Consider the following 24,776-nt stretch of genomic DNA (forward strand, 5'->3'; position numbering starts at 1 on the left):
GCATGTCTGACTGCACCGAGCACTGCAAAGGGGTCATTAAATTATTATTGGGTAGCAGAGCACAGACAGTGTCCAAGAACAGAAATGTTGAGAGGGATTGTGTTTTTTTCCTTACAGCACATTCAACTGGACGGTGCCTTTCCTTTCTGTCCTGGCCTGCTTGGTCCTGGCAGCAGCAACAGTTATTTTGTATTTTATACCACTGAGGTACATTGTTTTAATCTGGGGTAAGTACTCCACTGTGTCTCATTTGTATGAGATAAATACAATATATGTCTACAGAGTGAAATCAAACAAGCTTTAAACGACCTGTTACACAGACAAACAAGTGCTGTTGCTTAGAGGTGAATAAAGATGTTATGAACGTCTTAAAATTACCATTTCTCCCCCCTGGGTTATCCGATAATTTGCTTTTCTTAGGGTTCTGTATAAGTTTCCAACAGCACCACAAGAAGAGCATTAGCCTAGATAAGCTACTTTCAGTGTTATTATTCTTCTGCAGGAAAGTAATTAGCTTCCTGGTGCTGGAGCCCTCCAGCTGGGAAATGGTAGGAAGTGGACAAGATGTGTTTGCAGAGCTAGACCATGTGTATTTGGACCCTGGGAGCCTTTTGGGTCTGAGTATCCTGGCAGTCAGGACAGGCTGTGCCCAGTGGGACACACTGAGCATCTCCTTTTGTCATGGATTTGATAGTATTTGTATGAAGATACATAATGAACTGAAAGAGGAGCTTTTAAAAAGTAAAACTTTCCTGGTGGCATTATGAAGAAATGTGAGGTCATCTTTCACAGAAGGAGATGGCATTCAAGGGCATAGGAGTTAGGGGAATGGCTTTAAACAGCAAGAGGGCAGGTTTAGATTACATATCAGGAAGAAATTCTTTCTTGTGAGGGTGGTGAGGCTTGCAGAAAAGCTGTGGCAGCCCCATCCCTGAAGTGTCCAAGGCTTGGTTGGACAGGGCTTGGAACAACATGGTCTAGTGGAAGGTGTCCTGCCTGTGGCAGGGGGCTGGATTGAGATGGTTTGTAAGACTCCCTCCAAACCAGTCCATGATTCCAGGTGCTGAAGGCTTTCTTCCTCTCCAAATCACCTCCTGTCTTATTTAGGGTGCTAACTTTTATCTCGCCTTGAGGTAGAAAGGTGTGGAGAGCACAGTGCAGGTAAATCCTCCCTGACCTGCAGAAGCTCAGCCCTGATGTGGCTCTGAGTTGTAGGGATCCCCTGTGACCCCTGGGCTGAGCCATCAGCTGCTGGCTTGGATGTGGAAAAGGGAGGGAATGAGAAGGTGGCATTAAAAAAAAAAAAAAAAGCCATTCTTGGGCAACAGCAACAAAGAAATAAAGGATTAAATCAAACAAAAGAAAGAGCAAAAAGAAATGGGAGAAATTGCTGGGAGTAAAAAGTTCAGTAACAAAATATTGTTGTTCCTGTGTGGAAGACATGGTGAGTACATGAAAACTATACATCCATTCAACATCATCTAGAGTGACAGGGCCTTCAAATATGATACATGTTAAACAACTACCCTGTGGCAAGGCCTCAAAAGACCTTATGGTATTTTCTGTTTTTTAAAAATCAGGTACACAGAAAATTGTGTTGTCATTTTGCTACAAGTATATGGCTTAAAAGCTGAATCTCAGATGTGAAGCAGGTACATTTCAGGGAGAGGAGAAGGCTGGAGCAGCCATCGTATTTGAAATCACTTTCAGGGAAACCACTATGAGGTTTTGGACAGGGGCATGATGGAATTGAATGCTGTATTATGATCCTCAGAGGCAACCAACATTTGAAATTTTTTGCTATTCTTTAAAATGGGTTAGCTGATTTTCTTCACCTAGAAGACCTTAAGAGAGGCAAGAGAAGACCTTATGAACTTCACATTAATATGATCATTACTCTCCCATGGATCTTCTGTCCATTACGGAGGGACCTCTGCCAACTGCAGCTTTACTAGGTCCATGGAGATGGACTGCTATTGCTGCAGTTCATAAGCCTAATTATTTACACAAAGATCAAACTAAAGTGAGCCTTTTCATAAGGTTTTTAATTGTCCCACAGCATCATAATATGGGCAGTTTGGTCATTGTGGCTCTGCAAAAAGGAGATAAGCCATCAGGGGTGGGGAAGGGAAGCTTTCATTTTCTGAAGAGATGGAAGGAAAATTTTTCCCAATTATTTTCAGAGCCTTCCATTTGACCATGTAGGGTAGCAGATTTAACAGCACACTTGGTTTTCAGTGTGTGTATTCTCCCTATAGTATCCCTCAGGATGAATTCTTGCTGCAAGCACTTTTCACCATGTTGTTGGCAGCACAACAAAGTAGAGAAATACCTTTACCAATGATGTCCTCCACTTCCTCCAGGAAGCACTTGTGAGTGATTCCACGTGACAGGGACCATGTGTGTGGCTTTAAGTCTGAGGCACTGTTTTCACACTAATTTTTACTTGTGAATTCCCTTTCCCTCTCTCACCTTGCCTGAACAAATTTAGAGGGAGGGAGTAGAAAAGGCTCGTATTATTTTGTTTGCCTTTATTTTTTTAATTTTTTTTTTTTTTTTTTTTTTTATCCTAGGCATAAATAAATTTACTAAGAAGCTTAGAAATCCCTATGCCATCGACAATAATGAGCTACTAGATTTCCTCTCCAGGGTACCATCTGATGTTCAAAAGGTAAGTAATGAATGGCCACAGCCAACAGAGGCAGGGAGTGACACTGAGAGCGGCTGGGTGCTCCCTTTGGGAATACAATGCCAAAGACTTTTGAATAAGGGAGATAAGGAATCTGGGGAAAATCCACAAAAGGAGGGGGAGAGAGACTGTTGGGAGAGAGGGGAGCCAAAATCCTTTGTCAGAAGGATAAAATGATTGAGGAAAAATTATCCTGAAAAGACCTACTTAAAAATGATCTGGAAAATCACTCAGCGCGGTTACTGAGCTATGGTTTTCGTCACCTTTCTGCTCCGGTATTTGTGCAGAGGGAGGAGAAAAATAGTCTCTTTGATAGAGATAACCATCCAAAAGGATTTGCTGAATTCTCCTCTTTCTCAAGATAGGGGGAGGAATGGGGGGAATTATTTCTGTGACATTGTGCTTGAACTCCAGGCCTCCTTTGGACAATGCCCTGCTCATCTTTTTCTTTAAAGGAAACCCTGACATGTGTTTAAAATACTCTACAGTTGATCAGATCAATCTTCTACCATTATGGAATTATAAGTTTTAATCTAACCAGAATATATCCTCCCTCAGTTTCAGTCAAGTCTTGTCCCTTCTCCCATTTCTTTGAAACAACAGCATTGTCTTCAGCAATCTCGCCTATCTTCCTGGAAATTATTTGAACAATAAATCCTTTCAAATGTTAAGATCTGTTTGTTTCTCTTGGAGGAGGGAACACAGTCTTGCTGGGTAATGAAGCCACACAATATAAAGGATTCTTTCTTTTGTTTTCACTGACTGGAATCTGTGTCCCCAGGCCCTGATCCTGACGCCCAGGATCCCTCTGACATTGTGCCTTTCTCTGTGGCACTTTCCCTGTGAGGTGCTGCTCACTGGGAATAAGGGGATCACAATCTTGCCCATAAGGACTTTATGCTGTTGGAGACAGAAACTGAATTGCTCATGTGCAGTGTTGGGTTTTCCAACCCAAGCAGGGTTGGAAAAAGCTTCTTTATCTCAAGAGGCCACCACACTGGTTGGTGGCAGCACTAATAACTGGAAAGAAATCTCACCATTTGGTGAGATTGGACTGGTGGGAGGGAAGAACACTAAACAGGAGCAATCATAGAGCCATTAAGCTTCAGTGTATTTTTATTTGTTGTCATTGCTCTTGTAGACGCCACTGGATTTGCAGTGATGGTTTGCATATGCCCTTTAAATGTTTATGTTTAAAGATAAGCTGCTTTTCTATTTATGCTTTATTTAACATTTACACTTACAACATTTCCTTGAATGGTTTCTATCATATTGGGATCCTTTGAGCTCTCCAAGGGAAATGATCACCATTTTCTATGGGAGGAATGATAAAAGTTCCTTGCATGGGACAAACCTTGGAGTTTTCCACCAGTGGTGAAAATAGTGCCAGCCACACACTTTAGGGACAAGTCATCCATGGAAGCTCCAAAGCCCCTCTGCCTGCTTTGTTTTACGTGTTATCAATGCATCAGCATTTCACTGAGGTGCTGTAGTAAGTTAGAAATTACTCCTGTCTGTACTGTACCCCTTTACAACCACATGTCTTGGACAAAAGACAGAGGAGGAGTGAAAAAGATGGCATTTTCAGCCAAATTTTCCACATGATTTCAGTGGGAATACTTTTGTCTCACACAACAGACAATTTGAAGATTACACCATCCTTGACATTTTACCACACATGTTTTAATCATTATATTGTATATGAATTTGTTTTGAAAGGTGGAGGTAGCTTTGTCCAGGTTCTATTTGGGAGAATACTTTCCTTTTTTGAAATTATTAAGTATTTCAGCATCCCAGGGTCTGTGTATGGTTTTGACAACTGTCATCTTACTGTCTATTGGGATCCACTTGAACTGAGACTCCTGAGAGAAGTTTATTAAACTAATAGGTTAATGCCAGAAAGATAAGAAAAACAACTCCCAAACCAAAACAAACCCAAAAAGATTTCTGAAATCAGGTAGAACCCCATGTATCTCATTAGAAAAATCTGCTTTTAATATTTTCGTTTCAAGAAATGATGCATGACTTCTCAAATCCTTCCTGCAATTAATCCCCCATGTTCCTGTGTTTAGAAAATGATTCATTACTTTTGAACCTTCCTTAGTTTCCCTGGGTTTGTCCTGGGGGAGCCATTAACACACGCTGCAGCGAGCTAGAGTTACCTAAGTGCGAACGTCATGCCTGTTTGTTTTCACAGGTGCAGCAGGCTGAATTGAAACCATCCAGCGGCTCCAGCCCCGTCAGGAAGAAGCGGAGCGCGCTCTAGGATGCAGCGGGGTTTGGGAATGCAGCGCCTCCCTCCCTGCACACACGTGCACACACACTGCACACCCCTCCCCTCCCTCTTGCTGCAGAGCAACACTAGAGACACTGCCACGGACTTTCCCTTTCTTGGAAGATGTGGTTTTTTGATAAACGCCTATCTTGGGTTTCTTTTCTGGGTTGGCGTTTTGGCACGGAATCCCAAAAAAAAGAGCAAGGTGAAACGTGAATTATTTCTTGGGATGGGGAGGAGAATGGAAGAGGATGGTGCAACTGCACCTTTTATTTTTCTTTTTTTTATTTCCCCCTTTGATTGCAGAGACAAGGCTGGATGTGGCAGCACTCCCTGTGTTATGTAGGAAGAGATAATTCTGCTTAGTGTAGCAGATCAGCTGAGCTGATGTGAGGAGATGCTCTGAACCAGTTTTTAACATATCCAACAGATTTACATTAAGATATGAAAGCTATTCTTTTCTGAGTTAAATCACTGTGCCTAGAAAGGTTTAAGCTCTGAATTAACGAGTCTTTGATACCCATCTTCTGTTCAAGCAGCGTACATTTTAAAAAGTTTTTTATCATAATTAGCAGAAAGAGCTAGGAGCTCCAACAGTATCTCAATATTTCATCCAGCACTTGTGGGTTTTCCTTTTTCCTTTTTTTTAAATTCCTTTTTTTTTTTAAAGCCCAGCCTGTGGTTAACTCTTTGTACACTGGAATCGTCGGAGATCCATTGCTGGCAATGGATGCATGAAAACCTTATGCCGTGAAAGGATTAAGAGAAAAGGCTAACTCAGTGACCTGAAAAGACTCTGTTGGCTTGCATTTTATAATTCCATCTCATCAGATATTTTCAGCATAGCTGTTGTTTTCCTGTCTAAATCCAGAGGGGTCAACACTACAGATCCAAGAGGAAAAGAAAAACCAACACTTTATAGCCTTAAAGAAACAAGTGCTTGTGCAGAAAGAGAGCACATGCCCAAAGAAGTGGTTGTGCAATAGGGTGCAGGCTTTGGTCCACCACTGATGTCTTCTTGCAGTCTTTCCTGGTGGTTCACAAGGAGAGGACCCAAAAGTGAAGTCAAGTGGAAACAGCAATGGAAAGACAGAAGAAAGGACCCCATTTTGTGTTCTGTGGAGAATGTGATTTTTTGCTTGCTTACCAATCTTTTAGCAATTGTGCATTTGCTTTATGTTTTTCAGAAAATGAGCATTAGTCAGGTTGTTTGACTGGGGAAATTAAAACACAGAATCATGCGTAAAACCTGCTTAATTTTGCTGATACTGCAGCCCTCGGTCCTTTAGGTGCTGTGGGACATTTTGGGAGTGATTTGTCACCACAAGTCATTGGCAGCACGAGAGCTGGACCTGAGAGATAGGATTCTTTTTAAAAAAAAAAAAAAAAAAAAAAAAAGGGTTTTGAAAGTCATCTAATAAAAGGTGGAATGGTTAAAACCTTTCTTATGGATTTGTGATCCACATGGAGTTGTGTGTGGTTCCATATCACAGTCTTGTGGGCTTGTTCCAGGAAATTTGAAGGAGGAAAAGTAACAGCAGACTATCTTCCACTGGGTTATTAGGCAGATTCAGTAGTTTTTCATAAGTTTATTTTTCGAAGTCCCACTGTGCCTTTGAATAAGGACAGGCACATTTTCATATACTTGATTGGCTAAAGAATGTATTTTGCTTATGCAACGCTGTGTGTAGCTGCAAATGGAAGGATTGAGGAAAGATTATCCCGGTTTAAAAAGCCACAAAAATGCCTCTTTGTTTGCACGTGTGCTTGTGTACCCATGCATATACAGAGTTGTGTATAAAGAGTACATGTATAATGTATTTATAGGCGAGTGTGTGGGGGAAAATGGGTGAATATACAGATTTAAAAACCTTGAAAATGTTTATGAAAAATGCCAAAGATTCTAAAGCTTATCATCTCGCGTCTGTTCTTCTTCATTTTGTATCTTTCCCGGCATGTCTCTCTGGCTGAGCCAGATCTCTGCATGATTTGATTTACTTCAACTTAATGAAGCTGGTTGGAAAGAGCCTTGTAGAAATTACAAAATCTCCAGTAAATCTCCTTCTTGTACATACAATAGATGTCCACGGAACCCTTTTGTTAAACCAGTTTCTCAATCTTCTCTGTAAACAATGCCTCATTGTCTCGCTTCAAACTATCATCTGGTTTATCATACTGTAATCTTGTCATTTTGTAAGGACCAAAGTCAGGCATATTTAAGCAGGCGTGTGGGATCTGATCATTGATTTGAGTGAAAACATTCAACTGCAGGAAAAACTGTTTATTTATTCAGAAATTCAGATTGATACTTTAATACTTTAGAGGGTTTTTCTGTAGGTTTTTCCACGTGGAACTGATTTCTGTTCAGGAGACAGGGTGATATCTTTTTATTCTTTTTTTTTTTTTTTTTTTTTTTTTTTTTTTGGTGTAGATATGTTTGGTTTCAGAATAATTTGTGTTAATTGTTTTGCTGGAGACATACCGAATGAAGGGATTTGGATGGTCCAGTACCTATATATGTTGTGATGAGCTCTTTGTTTTGATAAATGCTGTTTGAAATGCAATAAACAGTTGAGGTTAAGCTGATGCTTTTAATTTGTCTGGATTAGGAGATGTGTTTCTCATTCTTTGCAAAATGCTGTGCTGTAATATTTAGTATCTGACTAGGTGTGCAAAGACATCCCCTGGCAGTGCAGTGTAACCATTCACACTGGAGTTTGTTTGGAGTAAGCAGTGTAAGTGCATCTCCTGCTGCAGCAGCAAATGAGGTAAAGCCTCATCTCACCTGCCTACAAGTCTTTAGTGGGATTTTCTGTTCTCTACTTCTAGGAAAGGAGGGTTATGTATTCTTGCTGCACAGTCCACTTACCAAACTCTATGTTCAGATTTGTCATGAGATTCTTAAAGCAAGGCTATCTCTCTGTGTCCATTTCCCCATGCAAATTATCAGGTTTTGCATTTTTAATCTATTTTATGTATAGCATGAAATTAAAAAAATTACATTTTTACTTCAAGGTACTTGTTTCAGGGCACTTGCAGTCTAAAGTCTTTAAGACCAGAAGCCATTCAGAAGTTCCAGTCTAACTTTGGGTCTTTTGGATTGTAGAATCATGGAGATGTGGGAATGTGAAGCATGTCCACTGACTGTACAGTGTGTAGATAACTGGGTCTGACATGTATGTGCAAGTGCAATATTTACATTTGCCCAAACACAAGGTGCTGCCGAAGCTTTGTTTTTTTTTTTGGAATATTCATGAATAAGTCTGAGCACTTGGCTTCCCTATGGATCATTGTTAGTGAAAGCCAATCACTGAAACACACCTTATGGGAAGCAAGCAAATAACTGAGTACGGCACAGCTGGAAATGCCGCACACCTTTCCTTTTTCTCTGCTTGAAAATCTCTGATTTTTACCTCCAGCCACAGCTCTGCTTCCCCCTCAGTCACCTACTGAGCCACCCCTGAAGCAGAGGAGAGCCCAGGCTTTGTCCTGCAGCCCAGGGATCCCACTGGAGCACACCAGCATCCCTGTGCATGGCTCTCCCCATGGAATTACACTGGCTGCTGCCAATTCCCTGCCTGGGGTAAGGGTACAGCATCTCCCTGAGCTGGGCTGTCCCACTAGAAAACAGAGCCTTGCCATTTAATTTCCTGTGCTCTATATGGGGCTATGTTTTATTTTATATTTTTAATTTGGAGGGCCTGATTCTGCAGGCATTACCACAAGTGGAACTGGAGTTATTTTCCTATCAGACCGGTAGGTTCACACCAGGAAGGAGTTTGGTTTCTCTGATACCTTAATTGAAAAATTGACAAAATACATTCTAACCAAACCTTAACCTTTAGATTTTCCATCCTTTAACCAAGCTGATAGAACGTTTTGGAAATTGGAAGCTTTAGAGACTATGGCATGTGTTAGTAGTGAATCCTGTTCTGATTTTAATATTGTGTGTTGTTTTATCTGTAAGGCTCCACGTGTCGGGGCCCTGGTGCATCTATCCCTGTAAATCTCACAGAGGCTTGATAAGAATACCTGCTCCTCTGCATCCTGAGAGTTACCAGCTCAGAAGGAAGCTGAAATACTCCAAATTATTGTTGGTTTGTTGCAGATAGAGTGTTTTGATAATTCTCGAATTTGGGGAAATTAAGCCAAGTGAAATATGATTTTGGGACAAAGTATCTGCCTGACAGTTTATCAGAGGGGAAGACCCTCAGCAGTAACTGAGTAATTCAAGGTAAATGTGAGCGAAGGATGTATTTATGATTGATGTAAGTATTCACCAGCATTTAGAAATATTGTTGGAGTGAAAAAAAAAGTCTCTGGACATTACAGCATTTTCAGTCTACTTTTCTCTGTGATGCTTTGACTGAGAACAACAGAACATTTCAAGAGAATTTAGAGGGTCATTCTGTTTTGCATGAAAGTCGTGCTCATCTGACATAAATCCTGAAACTGAGCACGGGGAAGCAGGAGATGGCATCCAGGTCTCAGTGTTTGCCACAGCACCAGCACCTGGGCAGGCACGAGTTCAAATTCTCAGCGTGGCTTTAACCTGAGGGCTGGAGATTCTTGTTAAATTTTACTGAACAAACATTGCCAGTCGGTTCCTGCGTGTTGGATTGAACACCTGCAAATTCCCTCTTGGCTGAGCGTGATGGTGTGCCTCTTGCAGGGGAGGAGAGTAAGAGCCGGAAGAGTTGCTGGTGTAAAATTTGTGCTGATGTCCTAGAGCAACCAGCATCTGAGCTCTTGAGGACTTCTTGCAGAAGGAAGGTAGGGCAGTCTCGTGGACTGGGCAAATACATCTGGTTCTGGGTCTTACAGGGTCAGGTTTAGATGGTCAACATGTCTTGCCTCTCACTCTTAATCATTGAATGGATGGATGGGTTTGGGTCGGGAGCCTATGCTAGGGAATGCTTCCCCAGGGGAACCTAGGGACTGCTGAGCTGGGGATCTCTCCTCCTGGCTGGATTTGTTGTGATCTGACTTCCAGCAGATGAAAGAATGAATTTTTTTGCTGTTGATCTCTGCATTTTGGTAAGTTGCTCTTATGGTGGGATGAAACATTAAATGTTGAGCTGTCATCTACAAATTAAAGGTGATAAAACCCTAAGAACTTGGGCCTGTCACTTCCAAATGCAGGATCAGCCTCAGTTCCCCTTCAGTCCCAAAGGCTCCAAATCTCTTCAGAACAGTGCAAAATCTGCTCACCAACCTTCAGAGATGCTGGTGAATACTTCAATTTCACACCCAGTACTGGTAAGTGAATATAAGGGTGAGGGTCTTAGTGACACTACTCTTTATTCCTACCCTGGGTATTTTTTTCTCAATGAGATCACATGAAAAGAAACAAACCAAATTATTTCTATTTCTTGAGCAAACACTGCTACTTCTATCCTAGCTGCTATATGTGGAATATGGGATTTGACTGGTCTTGGATCTCACTATCATGATACTTTGGGTTTTAGCTTTCTATTTTTTTCTTTTTTTGATTTTGTGCTGCTTTGGTGTGTGGGTCTGGATTTCATATAAGGGGAGAGTAAGGTTTGGGTTTTCATAAATAGGGATAGGGAAAATGATTTTGTGGGCCTGTATCTGTACACATCTAAACCACATATTTTTCACTTGCTCAGTACTGCCACCTCCCAAAGTAAAGAATATCTCTCATCCTCATTTTCAAGAGGAGATGCACAGTGGAAAGAGCATATGTTCCTACAGACAAAAAAAGCCTGTTAGATTCAGTGACTTGCGTGCTAAATTTTGCTTTGATCATGGCTGTCTGCTTTCTCCCTCCATCTTCTGTCTGCCCATGGTTGGCTTGTTCCAGAGTGAGTATCTGAAACCACACAGCAGCCACAACCTGGGAAGAAGGGCTGGGAGGGGGGTGAAGTCTCCCTCCAGCCCTGGCAATAGACGACTTTTCTGAAAGTCAATGCCATTCCCTTGCATTTATCACTGCCACTCTTGCTCTGCATATTTTTGGTATTCGCCATGCATTGTTAGCAGTGATTGTCATGTAATTAAATCACTGCTCATCACAAGAGCCTATTTTTATGCTGAGATAAGCATCAGAAGTCTGCTGCAGCGTCCCCCAGATCAATAAAGATGTTCCCTGTAGGATTACAAATAGTCTGGGGTTGTACAGGGCACTAGAATTAATTAGGAATGATTTCTCTTTTTCTTTTTTCTTTCAATACATTTTTAATTGTTTATCCATTTTCGATGGGCTTGTTTTTAACTCTACTGTGATGGCCCAGATGATTCTGTTCAGACCTTTTCAGTAGGATATGATACCAATTTGGGCAGTACCATTTGATGTAAGCAGTCACAATTATCATCATCTTTCCATAGCCATGTGTGACTCTTGCATCAAAATATGTTTTTGAGTGAGGTGTTTGCATCTCAGGCTTTGCACTTGCGATTGCAGTTGAATGGGTTTATTAAATGATTGAACTTTGAGATCCAAGCACAGTGAGTAACCTTCAGGTGCTACCCTGAAGATTTTGGTGTTTTGATCGGAATGCCAAAGGGCAAGTGGAGAAACTCGAGCCATTTGCCCATGGTCACAGAGCAGGTAAGTGGCAGAAAAAGCAGCCTGGATTATTTTGATTTAGGCTTTCCATTCTCAGCTATCCACTTTCCTTTGCATTGTTTTTACATTTTGTCCTGCTTATGGGGCAAACTGGTTGTGCCACCCTCCTGTGATCCATAGGAGCTGTGGGGTGTGAGACAGAAGCTTCCATAAGCAGAGTGGGAATGTCCATGAATGGATGAGGAATAGGAAAGTGAAAGTCTTCTTTTCCCCTCCCCTTAAGTCAAACAGCTGAGTGGCTTGTCCTTCTGATCCAGCATCATCAGAAATGGAAACAACTTCTTCCTCTGTGCTGGTGAGAGTGTCTGCCCTCTCTAAAGCACAGGGAAAGAGTAGATTCCTTTCAGGGAACAGAAGCAGTTTCAGGATTCCTGTAGGTAAATATAACCACTTCCCTGCCTGAAAAAGCAATGAACAGTTGAGGTTTTGCACTTGCATTGCTGTACTGAAGTGGTGTTCTTCATGAGCTGCACATGAAGTGCACTGGAATCAAATGCCTGTGGAGCTCAAAGGTTTTGGATCAGTCTTCAAAACTCTGTGAAAGGGATAAACAGTGGCCAAATTTGCTGCTGATAAACTGGGTGCCCCTAATGCTGTGAGGATGGTGATGCCCTGAAAGAGGACTCCTTACAGTAACACGGTGTTCCATGGAAATGATTCTGCTAGTGTTAGGATCAGGAGATCCCATGCAGAGATCCAGTACAGGAGAGAGGAAATACTTTAGTTTAGACCCATTAAGACCCAAACTATGTGGGTTTACTGCATCACAAACCAGCAGAAAGTGCCTGTGCACAGAGCATGATGTGATGCAGCTCCTGTCAGACAGCCAAAACCCATCTGCCCAAGGTTGGCAGGGGGCATCACAGTAGATCTGGCAGCTTCTGAACATCTCTAGGTTAAAAGCTTGCTGAGAACACTCTGCATGAGCCTCTTTTCATAGAATCAGTCAGGAGAGGGCTCCTGCACAGGTCACATTCTGCAGCAGTGGCTTGTTCTGTCCTCCCCTGCATCATTGAGCACTAATAGTAGAAAGGGCACCATCGTTCTCCTTGTGCCAGCAGAGCCTGGATGATTCCAGAACTTGTTCCTGGCTCACCCCATGCAACAGAAAATTCAGTTTTACCCCTTTTCCCCTTGCCAGCTCCCTCCTTCCCCAGAGGGAAGGGGTTCTGGGGGATTTTGTTTGTCCTCTGAAGCTCTGCAGGGCTGCTGCCCACCAGTGCAAGGTATGAATGTGCTCAGAAAGTGAGGGGGTCTCTGGGGTGGGATTTTGGCAACTTTTCTATTGCACATGCAGAGTGTTAGGCTTCTTTGCAGGGAACCTCTTTCCAAAATTATTTTCTGTTTTCTCACATGTTCGGCCATTTCCATCATCACAGTGTGACGTGGATTAAGGTAATTCAAAACAGGACATTTCTGTAAAAGCCTCAGTAATTTTTGTGAGAAATAATTCTACCTATTGCCAGATTGTAAAGTGAGTTTGTCCATTTTTTACTCTTATTATTAGAGTTCAGGTATATGAGATAAATTTAATATTGTCGTACATTTTTTGGGGAATGGTTGGCATCCATGCTACACCGAAATGCTCGATGCCATGGAAAACGGGATGACTTAACCAGAGGGGGAAGTATACTGAGATTTTCAGTGGGCATGTGCCTTAAATTCAGTGAGCACCATTCCAGTCCTGCTGAAGTCAATGCTGTTATTCTGAATTCAGCCCTGGACACCCTTGCTGAGCGGTGACTTTTGTGGCAGTTGCATGGTTGCCTCATAGATAATTTGCAAATTGTGCAAGCTTGTCTGGTATGGTGCTAATTTACTGGCAAGGTCTGGGTACACGGATGCCACACTCTGCTCCAGGGGTGCTCCAGCCATGCCCAGCAGCCAGTGTAGAGGTTTGATTTCTATGCAGCATGACAGGGATATCTGATGGATGGGCTCAGCCTCCCTTTCACACGTTTAGAGATCTCCAGCCAGGCCAGAATTTGCCAGATGACCACAGTGGGGAAGGCATCAGAAATATTTCCGTAAATATAACCCCTCCACACCCCAAAAAAATTATCTAGTTTGTGCATGGGTGTTACACAACCCTTGTTCAGGGCTACAGGAAGTGGCTGGACATTATCTGTCCCGTATTCCGGCTGGGTTTATTTTGGGGTGGTCAGAAAGGAAATCCTAGTGGAGAGGCGGGTGGAACATTTTTGTTGAACTGATGTGAAAAAGAAAAATACCTGGCCATTTGAAAGGGTTTGAACTCTTAGCATAAGGCTCTGGGAGATGGATGAATGGTCAGAGGGAGGTGACGGGCGGGTCAGAGGTCCTGTGGCATAACTCATCACTGTGAGAAATCCCTGTCTCCCAGTGAAAGTCTAAGGACTGGCTGGCAGCAGCGTGATCTGTGGCGGCCAATTCATCAGGAGGATTTCCCGTCTGAATATGCAGATGCGTGCACAATTATTTTACCTATCTCCACAAACAGAGCCCGTGTCCCTGCGAGCTTAAATAAATCTTGGCACTGTCCTTTGCAGGAGGCATTTTGGGTTCAGCCTGGTTGCCTGCATCCTGCAGAGTTTTGTTCAGCACAGTCCTTGCCCACAGCCCGTCTCCTCTTCCCTTTCCGCTTCCCCTTCCTCCTCCTCCCATCCCACTGCAATCACTGCTGCCCAGACCCATCCTTCACTTGCACAAAACTGATTTCTGTTTATGGAGCAGCTGGCAGCAGCAAGGCTTGAGCACTGAGCGATGACTAAGAAACAAGCCCACTTTTCCCTTAGCTGTCAGGAGCTTTTAGAAATAACACCCTCCTCTGAGGAAGTCAGAATAGCAACAGGAAAATAAGTAAAACCTATTATAAAACAGTTGTCCAAGAACTTAGGCACGGCGCGGGGTAGAGATCAATATGCTGTGAAGGTTAAATCTATTTTCACACTGTGTTCTATTTCACAGTTTAATGGTGTTTTAATGTGTCTGTCACTGAGCCCCCTTCATGTTATGCAGGTAGAGGCTTTACAAAGGAGAAATAACGTTGGCTTTACAAGCTTCACAGTAACATCTTATTTACCAGCTGAGATCTGATGCTTTCCTCTCTGGAGATACACCAGGACTATTTTATTTTATTATTTTATTTTATTTTATTTTATTTTATTTTATTTTATTTTATTTTATTTTATTTTATTTTATTTTATTTTATTTTATTTTATTTTATTTTTTTATTATTTTATTTTATTTTATTTTATTTTATTTTATTTTATTTTATTTTATTTTATTTTATTTTATTTTATTTTATTTTATTTTATTTTATTTATTTTTTATATTTTATTTATTTTAATTTTTATTAGTGTTTTATTTTATTTACTCCTTTTTTTTAATTTTTAGAAGCCATAACGTGGTGTTGCATTTGCAATAATTTTAGATGGCTTTTGGGGAATGCCTGTAGGGTTGGGAGCAGCAGGAGCATGTGTGTGCTTGTGTAGAAGGGACAGAAATATCTACTGCTGTTTATACAAGCTAAATACATGGAGGATATGCAGAATTCCCAGGCTTGAGTTTGCATCCAATTCACAGTAGTATATTTGAGTGCTTTAGTTTGAACTCAGCTGATGCTGGGATGTTGAATCAGGTTTGGAAACAGCATGAAGGACAAAGTAAAGGTTCTGAGAAAGGATGGGGGAGAAGGAGGGCTGATTTCAGTGGAAAGGATGGAAGGCGAGAGAGAAGGAGCAAAGGCAAAGAAGGAAATGAGCTATAAAATCCATGGTATGTGCAGTGCTAAAGCACACAGTCATGTCCTCTGTGTTTGGGGTGAAGAAATTTATATTTCTAAGACTCAACTCGCACTCTTTGTTTGGAAGAGGGAGAAAGGAAAAAAAAAAAAACAAACCTGTTCTACTTTTATTATCTCTCTTGAGCTTCAGCTAGGGAAGGGAGAGGTTGGGATACCCTGGTCCGAGGGCACTGCTGGCTCTGTGCAGCAATGGGGCAGCAGATGCTCAGGTGTGCTGACCTGCTCGGTGGGGCTGCTTTGACAGTCCCCCCCCTGCCTGAGGCTGAGCCAGGGATGCAAGGGATGCAAGGGAGAGCTGAGGGCAAGGATGGCAGAGAGATCACACAGGAGGAGCCACTGGAGCAAGCAGGTTGTCCTCCCCCAGCTCCACACCTCAGTCACAGCCCTGCAGTCTGTCAGGGCTGCACACACCTGGGCTCGCTCCACTGGCAGAGCCAGGTGAGCCACAGCCCAGCAGCTCCTCTGGTTTTATCACGAGTGAATCTCAGTGCCTGTGTTTGCCACAGGGACTTGCTCCAGGCATCCTCGCACTGTGACTGAGGTGTGGAGCTGGGGGAGGACAACCTGCTTGCTCCAGTGGCTCCTCCTGTGTGATCTCTCTGCCATCCTTGCCCTCAGCTCTCCCTTGCATCCCTGGGAGAGCGTTCTCCTTTGCCTCATTGCCTTCCCACCTCTCTCATCCTCTGCTCCCTCAGTCGCTCTTTACCCTCCTCTTCCTTTGTCTCGCAGCCAAATGAGTTAACTCTGCACAGCCTCCTGGGAGGGGTGGGCTGTGAGAGGGGAGTGCAGCAGAGGAGGAGATATGATATTAAATCTTCTTGGGAGCAACTTATTAAAATCCTCACGCTTACCCTCAACTGGTCGCTTTGCCAGAGTAAAAACCTTTGCTCTGCCCAAGTCTGCTGAGGGCAGATGCTTGTTGGAGCGTGAGTTTTTAGACTTGCAGAGCATAGACTTGGCTTAACCTGTGTATCCCACCACAGCAGAAATGTCTGCATTGTGTGTTTTGGCTTTGGTGTGCTGCCTGCTCTGAGTTCATCTCTTTCCCCCCTTCCGCTTTCCATTGTTGGAACAACAATCTTCTGCTGGATGCAGAGCTCAGCCATCCCTGTATTGTGGGGCCAAAACAAACTCTCTGCTAGCATGTTTTCCATCCTCCACAAGTTAAAATACCAGTGCTGAGAGCAGCTGCCCTCCCAGGTGGGGAGCCTGTTGTCCGAAAATCCAACGACTGACTTCATGGGGCAAGACTTTCTCTCAAGCAATGCTGCTGAGAAATGAATTTATGTCCTTTGGAGGGCTCCAGTGGTTCCCTCCCCAACCACCACAGCCACCAAAGTGCAGCCTGGTGAACTGAAACATCACCAATGTTCTGTGCTGCAAGCTACAGTGCTGAGCACTTGCTTTATCCATGCTTTCCAAATGGATGGAAACCTCTGAGAAAGTCAGGGCTGGGGACAGAAAACTTTAGGGAGACACAATCCTAGAGGAGTGCCAAAAAAATAGCTTCAATCCATGTTTATGCTTCAGTTTTTCAAGTCCAATGTAGTTGAGGATGGTTGTCACCCAATACCCCTTTCTCAACATCCCTAACACATTCACATCTGGCCTCGTGTGAAATGGTGAGGACAAAATATTTTCCTGTTCAAACTTGTTGTTTGAGTCTTGTGTCTCTGGGTTTTAGTTTGTTTTGGGTTTTTGCACTGTCCTTTACTGTTTAAGGGTTATTTCACCTTCTCCAACCACTAGATCAAGTCCATGAGTATCTGAATTTTAGCCTTGAGTATACACTTTGAAAACTCATTCAACCGTGGTCACCTTACTGAAAAAAGAACTGGATACCTGTTATGGTTCTAATATTTAAGGACCAAATTTATACAAATATGCCGCATTAATGACAGAGTTTTAGATTAAACTGGAAATTTGAGAAAGTTGCCTGATCAAGTGGTTTTGACGTGTAATGTTCATTTTTAGAACTAAAACTTTGAAGCCTTGGGCAATCCATGGCCAGGTGCCTTATATCAGGTGTTGGGGTTTTGGAAAAGTGACAAAAGCCACACTGAAGCAGAAATGCTTCATTATTGTAAACTTTCTTTCCTCCTTCACAGAGGAGACCTAAGGGAAAGGATGCTTGGGTTTTTTTGTTGCTGAAAATAAACTTTTACAGAGGTCATTAATGCAATAATATAGTTTGTTTGAAACCTCATATTTACTGTGGGTTTCCTTGTGAAATATTGAAACACAAATCACAGATTAGAAGTAAATGTAAGGTTAGAGCCAGGAAGACATCCAAAATCATGTGAATTTAAAAGAAATTATTAACACACAGGGATATGATAGTTTAGTGTTGGCTAATTCTTATTTACAGAAGCTAATGGAGGATTTTCTAGTGTGAGAGAATTAATGTTTCTGGTAGCTGAGAGAAGAGTTTTGCTTCTCCTGCTGGGAGAAATTCAACATTCCCAGGGGATGGTGGCAGAGGGAGGGTTCAGAGATTTGCACAGCTCCTGGAATAGAAATGGGTCTGGATCCTCCCAGATAGGAAGAAAAGAGAATTGCTGAGCACCAGCCAGGGCAGAGCTCATGGTTCTGTCCAAAGAGACAACTGTGCAGGTTTGCTGGCACTGTCCATAAAAATTAATAGTTTTTAGAGTATAATTTAGATTTTTCCTTTGCATATTCTGTTAATCAGTCTTGGAAAGTATTTTTCAGAACTTTGTAAAATGAACATTTGAAAATGCTAAATGATGTCACACAGAGACCTTGCCCTGATGGATTTTCATGAGCAATCTGAAATATTGTGGTCCTGGACTCTGAGGTAAAGTTCTTCAGCTGTTCATATTCAGATCCACTTGCATTTCATGTAATATCCACTTGTGGAGATTGTCTGCTTGTGGAGGTTTTTGGCTTCTTGAGTACATTTTTGAAGTCATGTTTCTGCCATTGATATTAACTAGTGGCTACTCCTATTTTCCCAATGTCTAAAATTTTCTCACTTCACATAAAATTCTCCCTGTAAAATTGACCCTACAAAACACCCATGATGCATCAGCACCACTGAAGCAATTTAAGTGAATCGAAATATCTAAAAACCATTGTTTAACACCCTCACCTAGACCTGATACTTTGTGAAATTTAGTGGAGTATATACATTGGAGATACTCATAAAGATAAAATCAGTTCATAACCCGATAATAAGTACTGTGATACAAATTTATACATTTCTCTGAAATGCTGAGGCCTTCTTGCCATTTCTTAATTGGAAAGTCACAAACTTAGTTATATGTTTTATTTACATCCCCAGCTACGTTTTATTGCAAGACTTTGGAAAATATTTTGTAACAGTGCAATAGTTCTGACAGTAAGTCAATGTAAGATATCACAGAAAAAAAAATCTCAACAATTATCCTTCCCACCCAAACCTTTTCTTAGAAGCAGTATTAGAAAACTTTAATGGCATTTTACTCCCACCATAGGCAAAAGGAGTTTTTTCATTGACTTGAAGGGAAGAAATGTTTAACCCCTTACTTTTTGCTTTAGCAGAGAGGAGTAGTTGGGTTGTTGGGGGATTTTGGACTGAAGCTGAGTTATAATAAACAAGAATAACAATAAATAGTTATAATAAGCAGTTCCATTGTAATAGTTATAATAAACAGTTCCATTTAACCTGAATTGAGCAGCTCCACAGCTGAGGTTCTCTTTCTCTGCCTGCACCCCCTCTAAAAATATCTGCCCAGGTGCCATCGTTATGCAGTGAAAAAGCAGAATCCAGTGATTATAAAACTTCTGCAGTGCTGCAGGCGATGCAGAGGCTGAAATGTGATATCCTGGCCCTGACACAACTCCAACAGAGCTGTCAGAAAGGTCAGGATTTCATTCCAGGTCTGTCCATTTCCAGTGCTCGCTGCACTCCCTTCTCCTGCTCTGTTCCTTCCTTTCCAAACCACTCTGCAGCAAGCACATCCTCTCAACAAACCTCCCTGGACTAACAAATGTAGGTAATAAATAAGTGGGGGAGAGTTTCAAAGTTGGAAATTTCCTTCAAAGCCTTGTGGAAGGGGATGTATTTCGGAGCATGAAGGCCATTCTGGATCCTTGGGCTTTCTCTCACAGCTCTCTTTTCCGTGCTGAAAATCTTGTACCTTTTCTTTTTTTAGAAGATTTGCTAATTCTCTTCTCACCCTCAGTCCCCATGCCAATTCTTCTCACAGTTGTTGCATTAAATGACACATTTACAAGGTGTGATTGACCAGGTTCAGGTCTGAAGTTCAGTACATTACATCTAAAACTCTGATTCATGACTGCAAAATTATATCAACTCAAGTGCAAATTAGATAAACTCAGGGTACCAGTTCTCACCTGAATTTCAGTCTTTCTTAAGAGCATCAAATCATTGCCTGCACCTCTGCTGTGGGAACTCAGTGTGGGCTGCAGTATCTGTCTGAGGAATTGGAGATGCAGCAGGGCTAACTCCTCCTGAAATGGATCTGACCAGATTGCCCAGGTCACACAAGACAGCTGTGACATGGCTAGGGATCAGGTTGTGGCCTTCTGTAACCATGATATTATCCTTTTGAGCAGATTGCTAATTTTTTTTTTTTTTTTTTTTTTTCCCACTCAAAAACCCATACAAAAAAACTCATACCAGTGGAGATGAGGATTTCTGTATAATCGTGAGTCTGTGAGAATGGGCTTGATCTTCACACCAGATTTTTTGGATGTACATCCATATTTCCTTTCAGGCTCACATATTTAATGGTTTATTTGAAACCTGTTGCATACTTTTTGTATTTGTCTTTAGTGAAATATTTACATTTCTTCAGTGAACACTGAACCAAGTCACAACGATTAATAAACACTTTAAAAAAGCAAAAATATTCCCCATATTCACATCCATAGCCAGTCATTCCAAGCAATCCTGTTTTTTTATGACATATATTTCTAAAACCTCTTTATTACTGCCATTTTTTCCAGATTTGGTCTTCAGGTCAAGCTGGACTTCACTATGTTGTGGACCCATCTTGCAGCTCTGTCACCTGATGCTCAGGAATAGAACAGCCAAAAGCTTCTGCCTGGAAGCAGGTGATGGACTGGAGCAGCTTTTATCCTGCTGGTGAGTGTCCTGTATAATAAGGTGTGTGTGATGACCATGAAACATCTTATTTTCATCCCTTACTCTGTCCATTTTTGCTTGCTTCTGAACTTGGTAATGATTGCAAAGCAGCAGCTGGGAAAACAGTAACATCTCGAGTAATACACGGAGGATTTTAGGCGCTGCTAAAATCAAAAGAAGCAATGGGCCAATCTCAAAGAAATCACCTGCAGAACATCAAATGGCCAGAAGGATTTTAAATGGCCATTTATTCCAGGAACTGTAGCTTTTGTGTAATCATACTTAGATGTATCATCAAGTTCAGAGGGAGAAGTCCCACTCTTAGGAGGAGTGTTAGTAAACAAATAAACCAAGGGACATGAGGAAAGGTAATACCTTTTATTTGACACACTAATCTCAGTTGTGGGCAAGGAGACAAGATTTCAAGCATTGAAGCCTGTTGTCAGGGCTGAGACAACACACTGGTTTTCTGGTTGCAGCTCTGAAGTTCAGGATTGATCACATCTCATTCTACCTCAATACATACAACCACCACAAGGAGCTGCAGATCTCTTTTAGTGAGAGTTTCAACTGCAAACACAGTTCTTCAATTAAATTCATTAAGAATGAAGAATTATTCACAGCTGCTGGATTATGATCAGGACACAGCCTAAAAATGAAGCTAACTTTGACTTTCAGTCTGTTTCTTAGCAAACTGGTCATGTGTTTTCCCAGCAGGGTTGCTGGAGTGAAAGTGTCCACTGTGTTCTGGCCCAGTGCAATCTGCATTTCTAATTAAGGCTATTTGCAAGTCCAGCTATCTGACATGTGCAAATAACAAATAATAAAGCAACGAGAGCAAGCAATCTGCAATGAAACCTTTGTTTTAAATTTCCTTCTTTTATCTTCTCTCATATAAATGTCGAGTGCACAAAGGATGCCTTGGCAATGGCACTCACTCACTGCTGCAGAGGGCTGGGGCACTTTTGGTTGTTCTGCTTTCCATCTCTAGGGAGTTTCCCATTTGGGCAGGGGGTGTTTGATAGAAATGGCTGTGTGTGCTTGTAGATCCTGCTGGTTTGGGGTAGTTCAGCACCTTGCAGGGCTGGCTCTGCAGCTGCAGCTTGGCATTCATTCACCTTAAGCATCCTTCCTTCTTGGAGCTCTCCATGGTTGGTTCAGGGGCTGGGCACAACCATCACCATGTTCAAAACCAGATCTTCCTAAATTACTCACTTTTCAGGTTTCCAGGCTTTGCTCTCTTGGAAAGAGAAGTGGATTTCGAAACTCCTAAAACAGTTTATACTTCCAGCCTATTTTTTTTCCCCCAGACCATTTTTTTCCCTGATAATTTGACACATTTTTGCAAACAGTCTCTGCTTTCACCTGCAGTCTCACATAGAAACCGAGCTTGTTTCACCTGCCTTGCCACCCTTCCTGCTTGGTACCTCATCACTGGCTTTGGCTCTGCCCACGTACCCCACTCTTGAAGCCCCAGGCTGGCTGAGAGACATCCAGGCTGCCCCACTGCTCAGGCTCGATACCTCTGATTTGGAAACTGCTCCGAGATAGGAGAAAATTAATTGGAAACCAAATCTCCAAAGGTGTGCATTGTCAAGGGAAAGGTACATTATCTAACATGATGTATACATGTGTTGAGAAGTTGCAACAGGTTGGTCTAAATAATGAATTGCTTTTGAAAAGGAAGAGAATTTCAAGCTCTATGTTTTTTTAGGCTCCTTCTCATTGCTAAACCTTTAGCAGTCCCTTCTTTCTATTATTCATGATTTCTCTGCTGTTCTCATAAGAGGTTCATGATGATTTTTGATTTTAGAAGACAGCGCTATAAAAAGCAATTAAAAAAGTCAAAATATCAATAGACTTGTGATATATAACCACAAGACTTGGCAATACTTCATTTTCCTTCAGATTTAGTGTCTTCTTATGCACAGGTTTTCTCAGATTTCTTTTGTGAGGAAACAAGTCTGGAGCTCTCATTTTGCTGGGCATAGAAAAGAAAGAAGAAGACAGGAATAGTGGTCCTCTGCTATGATGGGAAAACCTCATTTTTGTCTCAGTCATTTGAGTAAATGTTTGCTGGATGGAGGAGCTTGCTCTTGTGGTCAGATGGAGGAAAGCTGGAATGAGGATGTTTGACCTGAGAGCTCTTTTCTGTGAAGAGATAAGAAACAAAACTGGAGGGAAACATTCAGAAAAGGTAAATAACCTGTGAAGTGTTTGGTCTTTGTCCTGTTTGGGCTATTTTGTCTGTTTATCATTGTATTGCTCTGTCCATCCTTCGTTTTTGTTGCTCCCAAATTGTACCCAACACAGCACCATTTGTCCTTTTCATGATTCCTTCTACCCTTTGGCACTACAATATGCAGAACATATTGGTGAACAGGACGAGACATAGATCCATTTAAGTAATTTCTCATTATTACCTCTTTCCATGGTCTAAAATCCAGCAGGATCTCATCTCTGGTGTGATTCGTAGCCAGGAAGACAAGAACACAGCTGGAGGCTGCAGTATGCAACAGGTATGAAAAGGAAGGGAGATATTTTATGCTGCTGTTATCACCAAAAATAGACCTGTAAGACCAATAATGGAAACCATCAAGATTAAATACAAGTAAGGGAGAGCACAGGTGAATCTCACTCTTTTATTAGCTGCAGAGAAATAAATGTTAGGGACAGATAATCCCAACCTGTCACATGCAGCTTTTATTTCCAATATAATATTAAAACAACAGCATGGAAAAGGAGAATTTCCATCTTCTTCCAGCCACTGCAGAAGCCCAAACCAAGACAAACCACGTGTGACCCTTGGTAGGTCAGACCTGAGCAAGTCTCACCCACCCTGTGAGGACGGGGAGAGCCCAGCTCCGGGTGCATGGGGGTGAGGAATTCTGAGATCCTCTGATGGGAAAGGTCAGGAGAGCATCGCCATCTCTTCCAGGAGCTCCAGCACCGAGGGGAAAAATAAATCACACAAAGCTTAAATAGGAAACTGCAGCTGCTGTCAGATTAAATCTGTTACAAGTGCATTCCACTGCCTTGCTGAACAGTGTTTTATTTCACACCTCAAAATGTGAGGCCCTGTGCCATGGACTTGCTCCTTTTTCCCTATTCCCCCTAGATGACTTAACAAGCTGAAAGTGCAGCTGGAAATTAATGCTTCCTGTCTTTTTAAATAATGTGACATTGAAATCTTGCTATTTAATGCGTTGGCATTTAGCATGCCACAATATTTCAGTTGCTTTGCAGTGGTTGGGGTGCAGAAGTGTTATTACAGCTGTTCTGAAATTCTGACAAAGAGGTGCATTTCTCTCTTCTTTTTTTTTTTTTGTTTCTTTTTTTTCTCCACTCTGTCCCACCATAATTGCTTTTTGCTGCATCTCTGAACCGTAACCATGGCGATCTGCCACATTCATCAGAGGACCCTCTTGTTGTTTTGCTTGTGTGAATGTAAGAAGGGGAAAAAATATAAAAAATAAAAAGAAGAAAGAAAGAGGAGGCATACAATATTTGCAGAACTTTCCCCAAAAAAAGCACAGATTTTTCTTTTTTTAATCCCCCTCCCCCTGTTTTTTTTCTTTTCCTAAGGACAGAAGCTGCATTGGAGAAGTGGCCTGGCCAAAGCACCAAGGACTTGTTCATGGCCTAAAAAAGGGAGAGGAGTCTGGGTCTGGAGGTGTCACTCTGTGGAGAACAGGCTTCGATAACTGGAGCTTTCAAGCCATTCCCCCCTGAAAGAAGGAATTGTTATGTGCAGAAAGGGCAGGAAAGGTTGACCCTTTTCCATTTCTGTCTGATGACAAGCTGGTCCTTGTTTGAAGAACGAGTTCATGCAGAACACCATTACCATAAACTCATGCCATTTCTGACTGGGGTAGGAGAAACTGCTTGGGTTTGGACAGGAGCTGCCCTTCCCTGGGTTTGCTGGGTACATGGTCTGTTCCTCATGCCATAGGTGGTGAGGAAGGAGAGATGTTGAAACCACTGGCTGTGATGAGGCAGGCAAGGGGTGAAGGGGAAAGGAAATGTTCATGTCTGACATATTTTTCTACATCTGATACCTTGGTGTATTTCTTTTTGACTGCTTCAAGGATCTTTGGAAATCAACCTGGAGGCTTTCATGTAGAGGGACTTGGGCAGTTCACCTTTGCTCATGTTCTGGAGGTACTTCAAAGGGATAGGAAAGTGTCTGACATCCAAAGTGTCCTTTGACAAGCTTTGCCCACCCAATCCATCACTGTTGGTGGACTCTTCAAGACACAAGGAAAGAAAAGCTAGCAGTGGTTGTCAGAGGGTCTTTGTGGGATCCTGTAGTGTGGAACATAG

At 42.1% G+C, this 24,776-nt stretch overlaps 1 protein-coding gene across 2 annotated transcripts in view; it reads left to right on the top strand.

Moving 5' to 3' along the window:
• MCTP2 (multiple C2 and transmembrane domain containing 2) overlaps nt 1-7,559 on the top strand; it is a 118,504-nt gene extending 110,945 nt beyond the window's left edge. For both annotated transcript variants that reach the window (XM_063169902.1, XM_063169901.1), the window contains exons 22-24: nt 118-227; nt 2,574-2,671; nt 4,887-7,559. In XM_063169902.1, the coding sequence (XP_063025972.1) occupies nt 118-227; nt 2,574-2,671; nt 4,887-4,955 (277 nt within the window). In that variant the 3' untranslated portion in view covers nt 4,956-7,559. The remainder of the gene's footprint in view (nt 1-117; nt 228-2,573; nt 2,672-4,886) is intronic.
• Nucleotides 7,560-24,776: the final 17,217 nt, after the last annotated feature.

The sequence above is a fragment of the Melospiza melodia genome, chromosome 15 (assembly GCF_035770615.1).
Source record: "Melospiza melodia melodia isolate bMelMel2 chromosome 15, bMelMel2.pri, whole genome shotgun sequence".
In the NCBI taxonomy this organism is placed as follows: Eukaryota; Metazoa; Chordata; class Aves; order Passeriformes; family Passerellidae; genus Melospiza; species Melospiza melodia.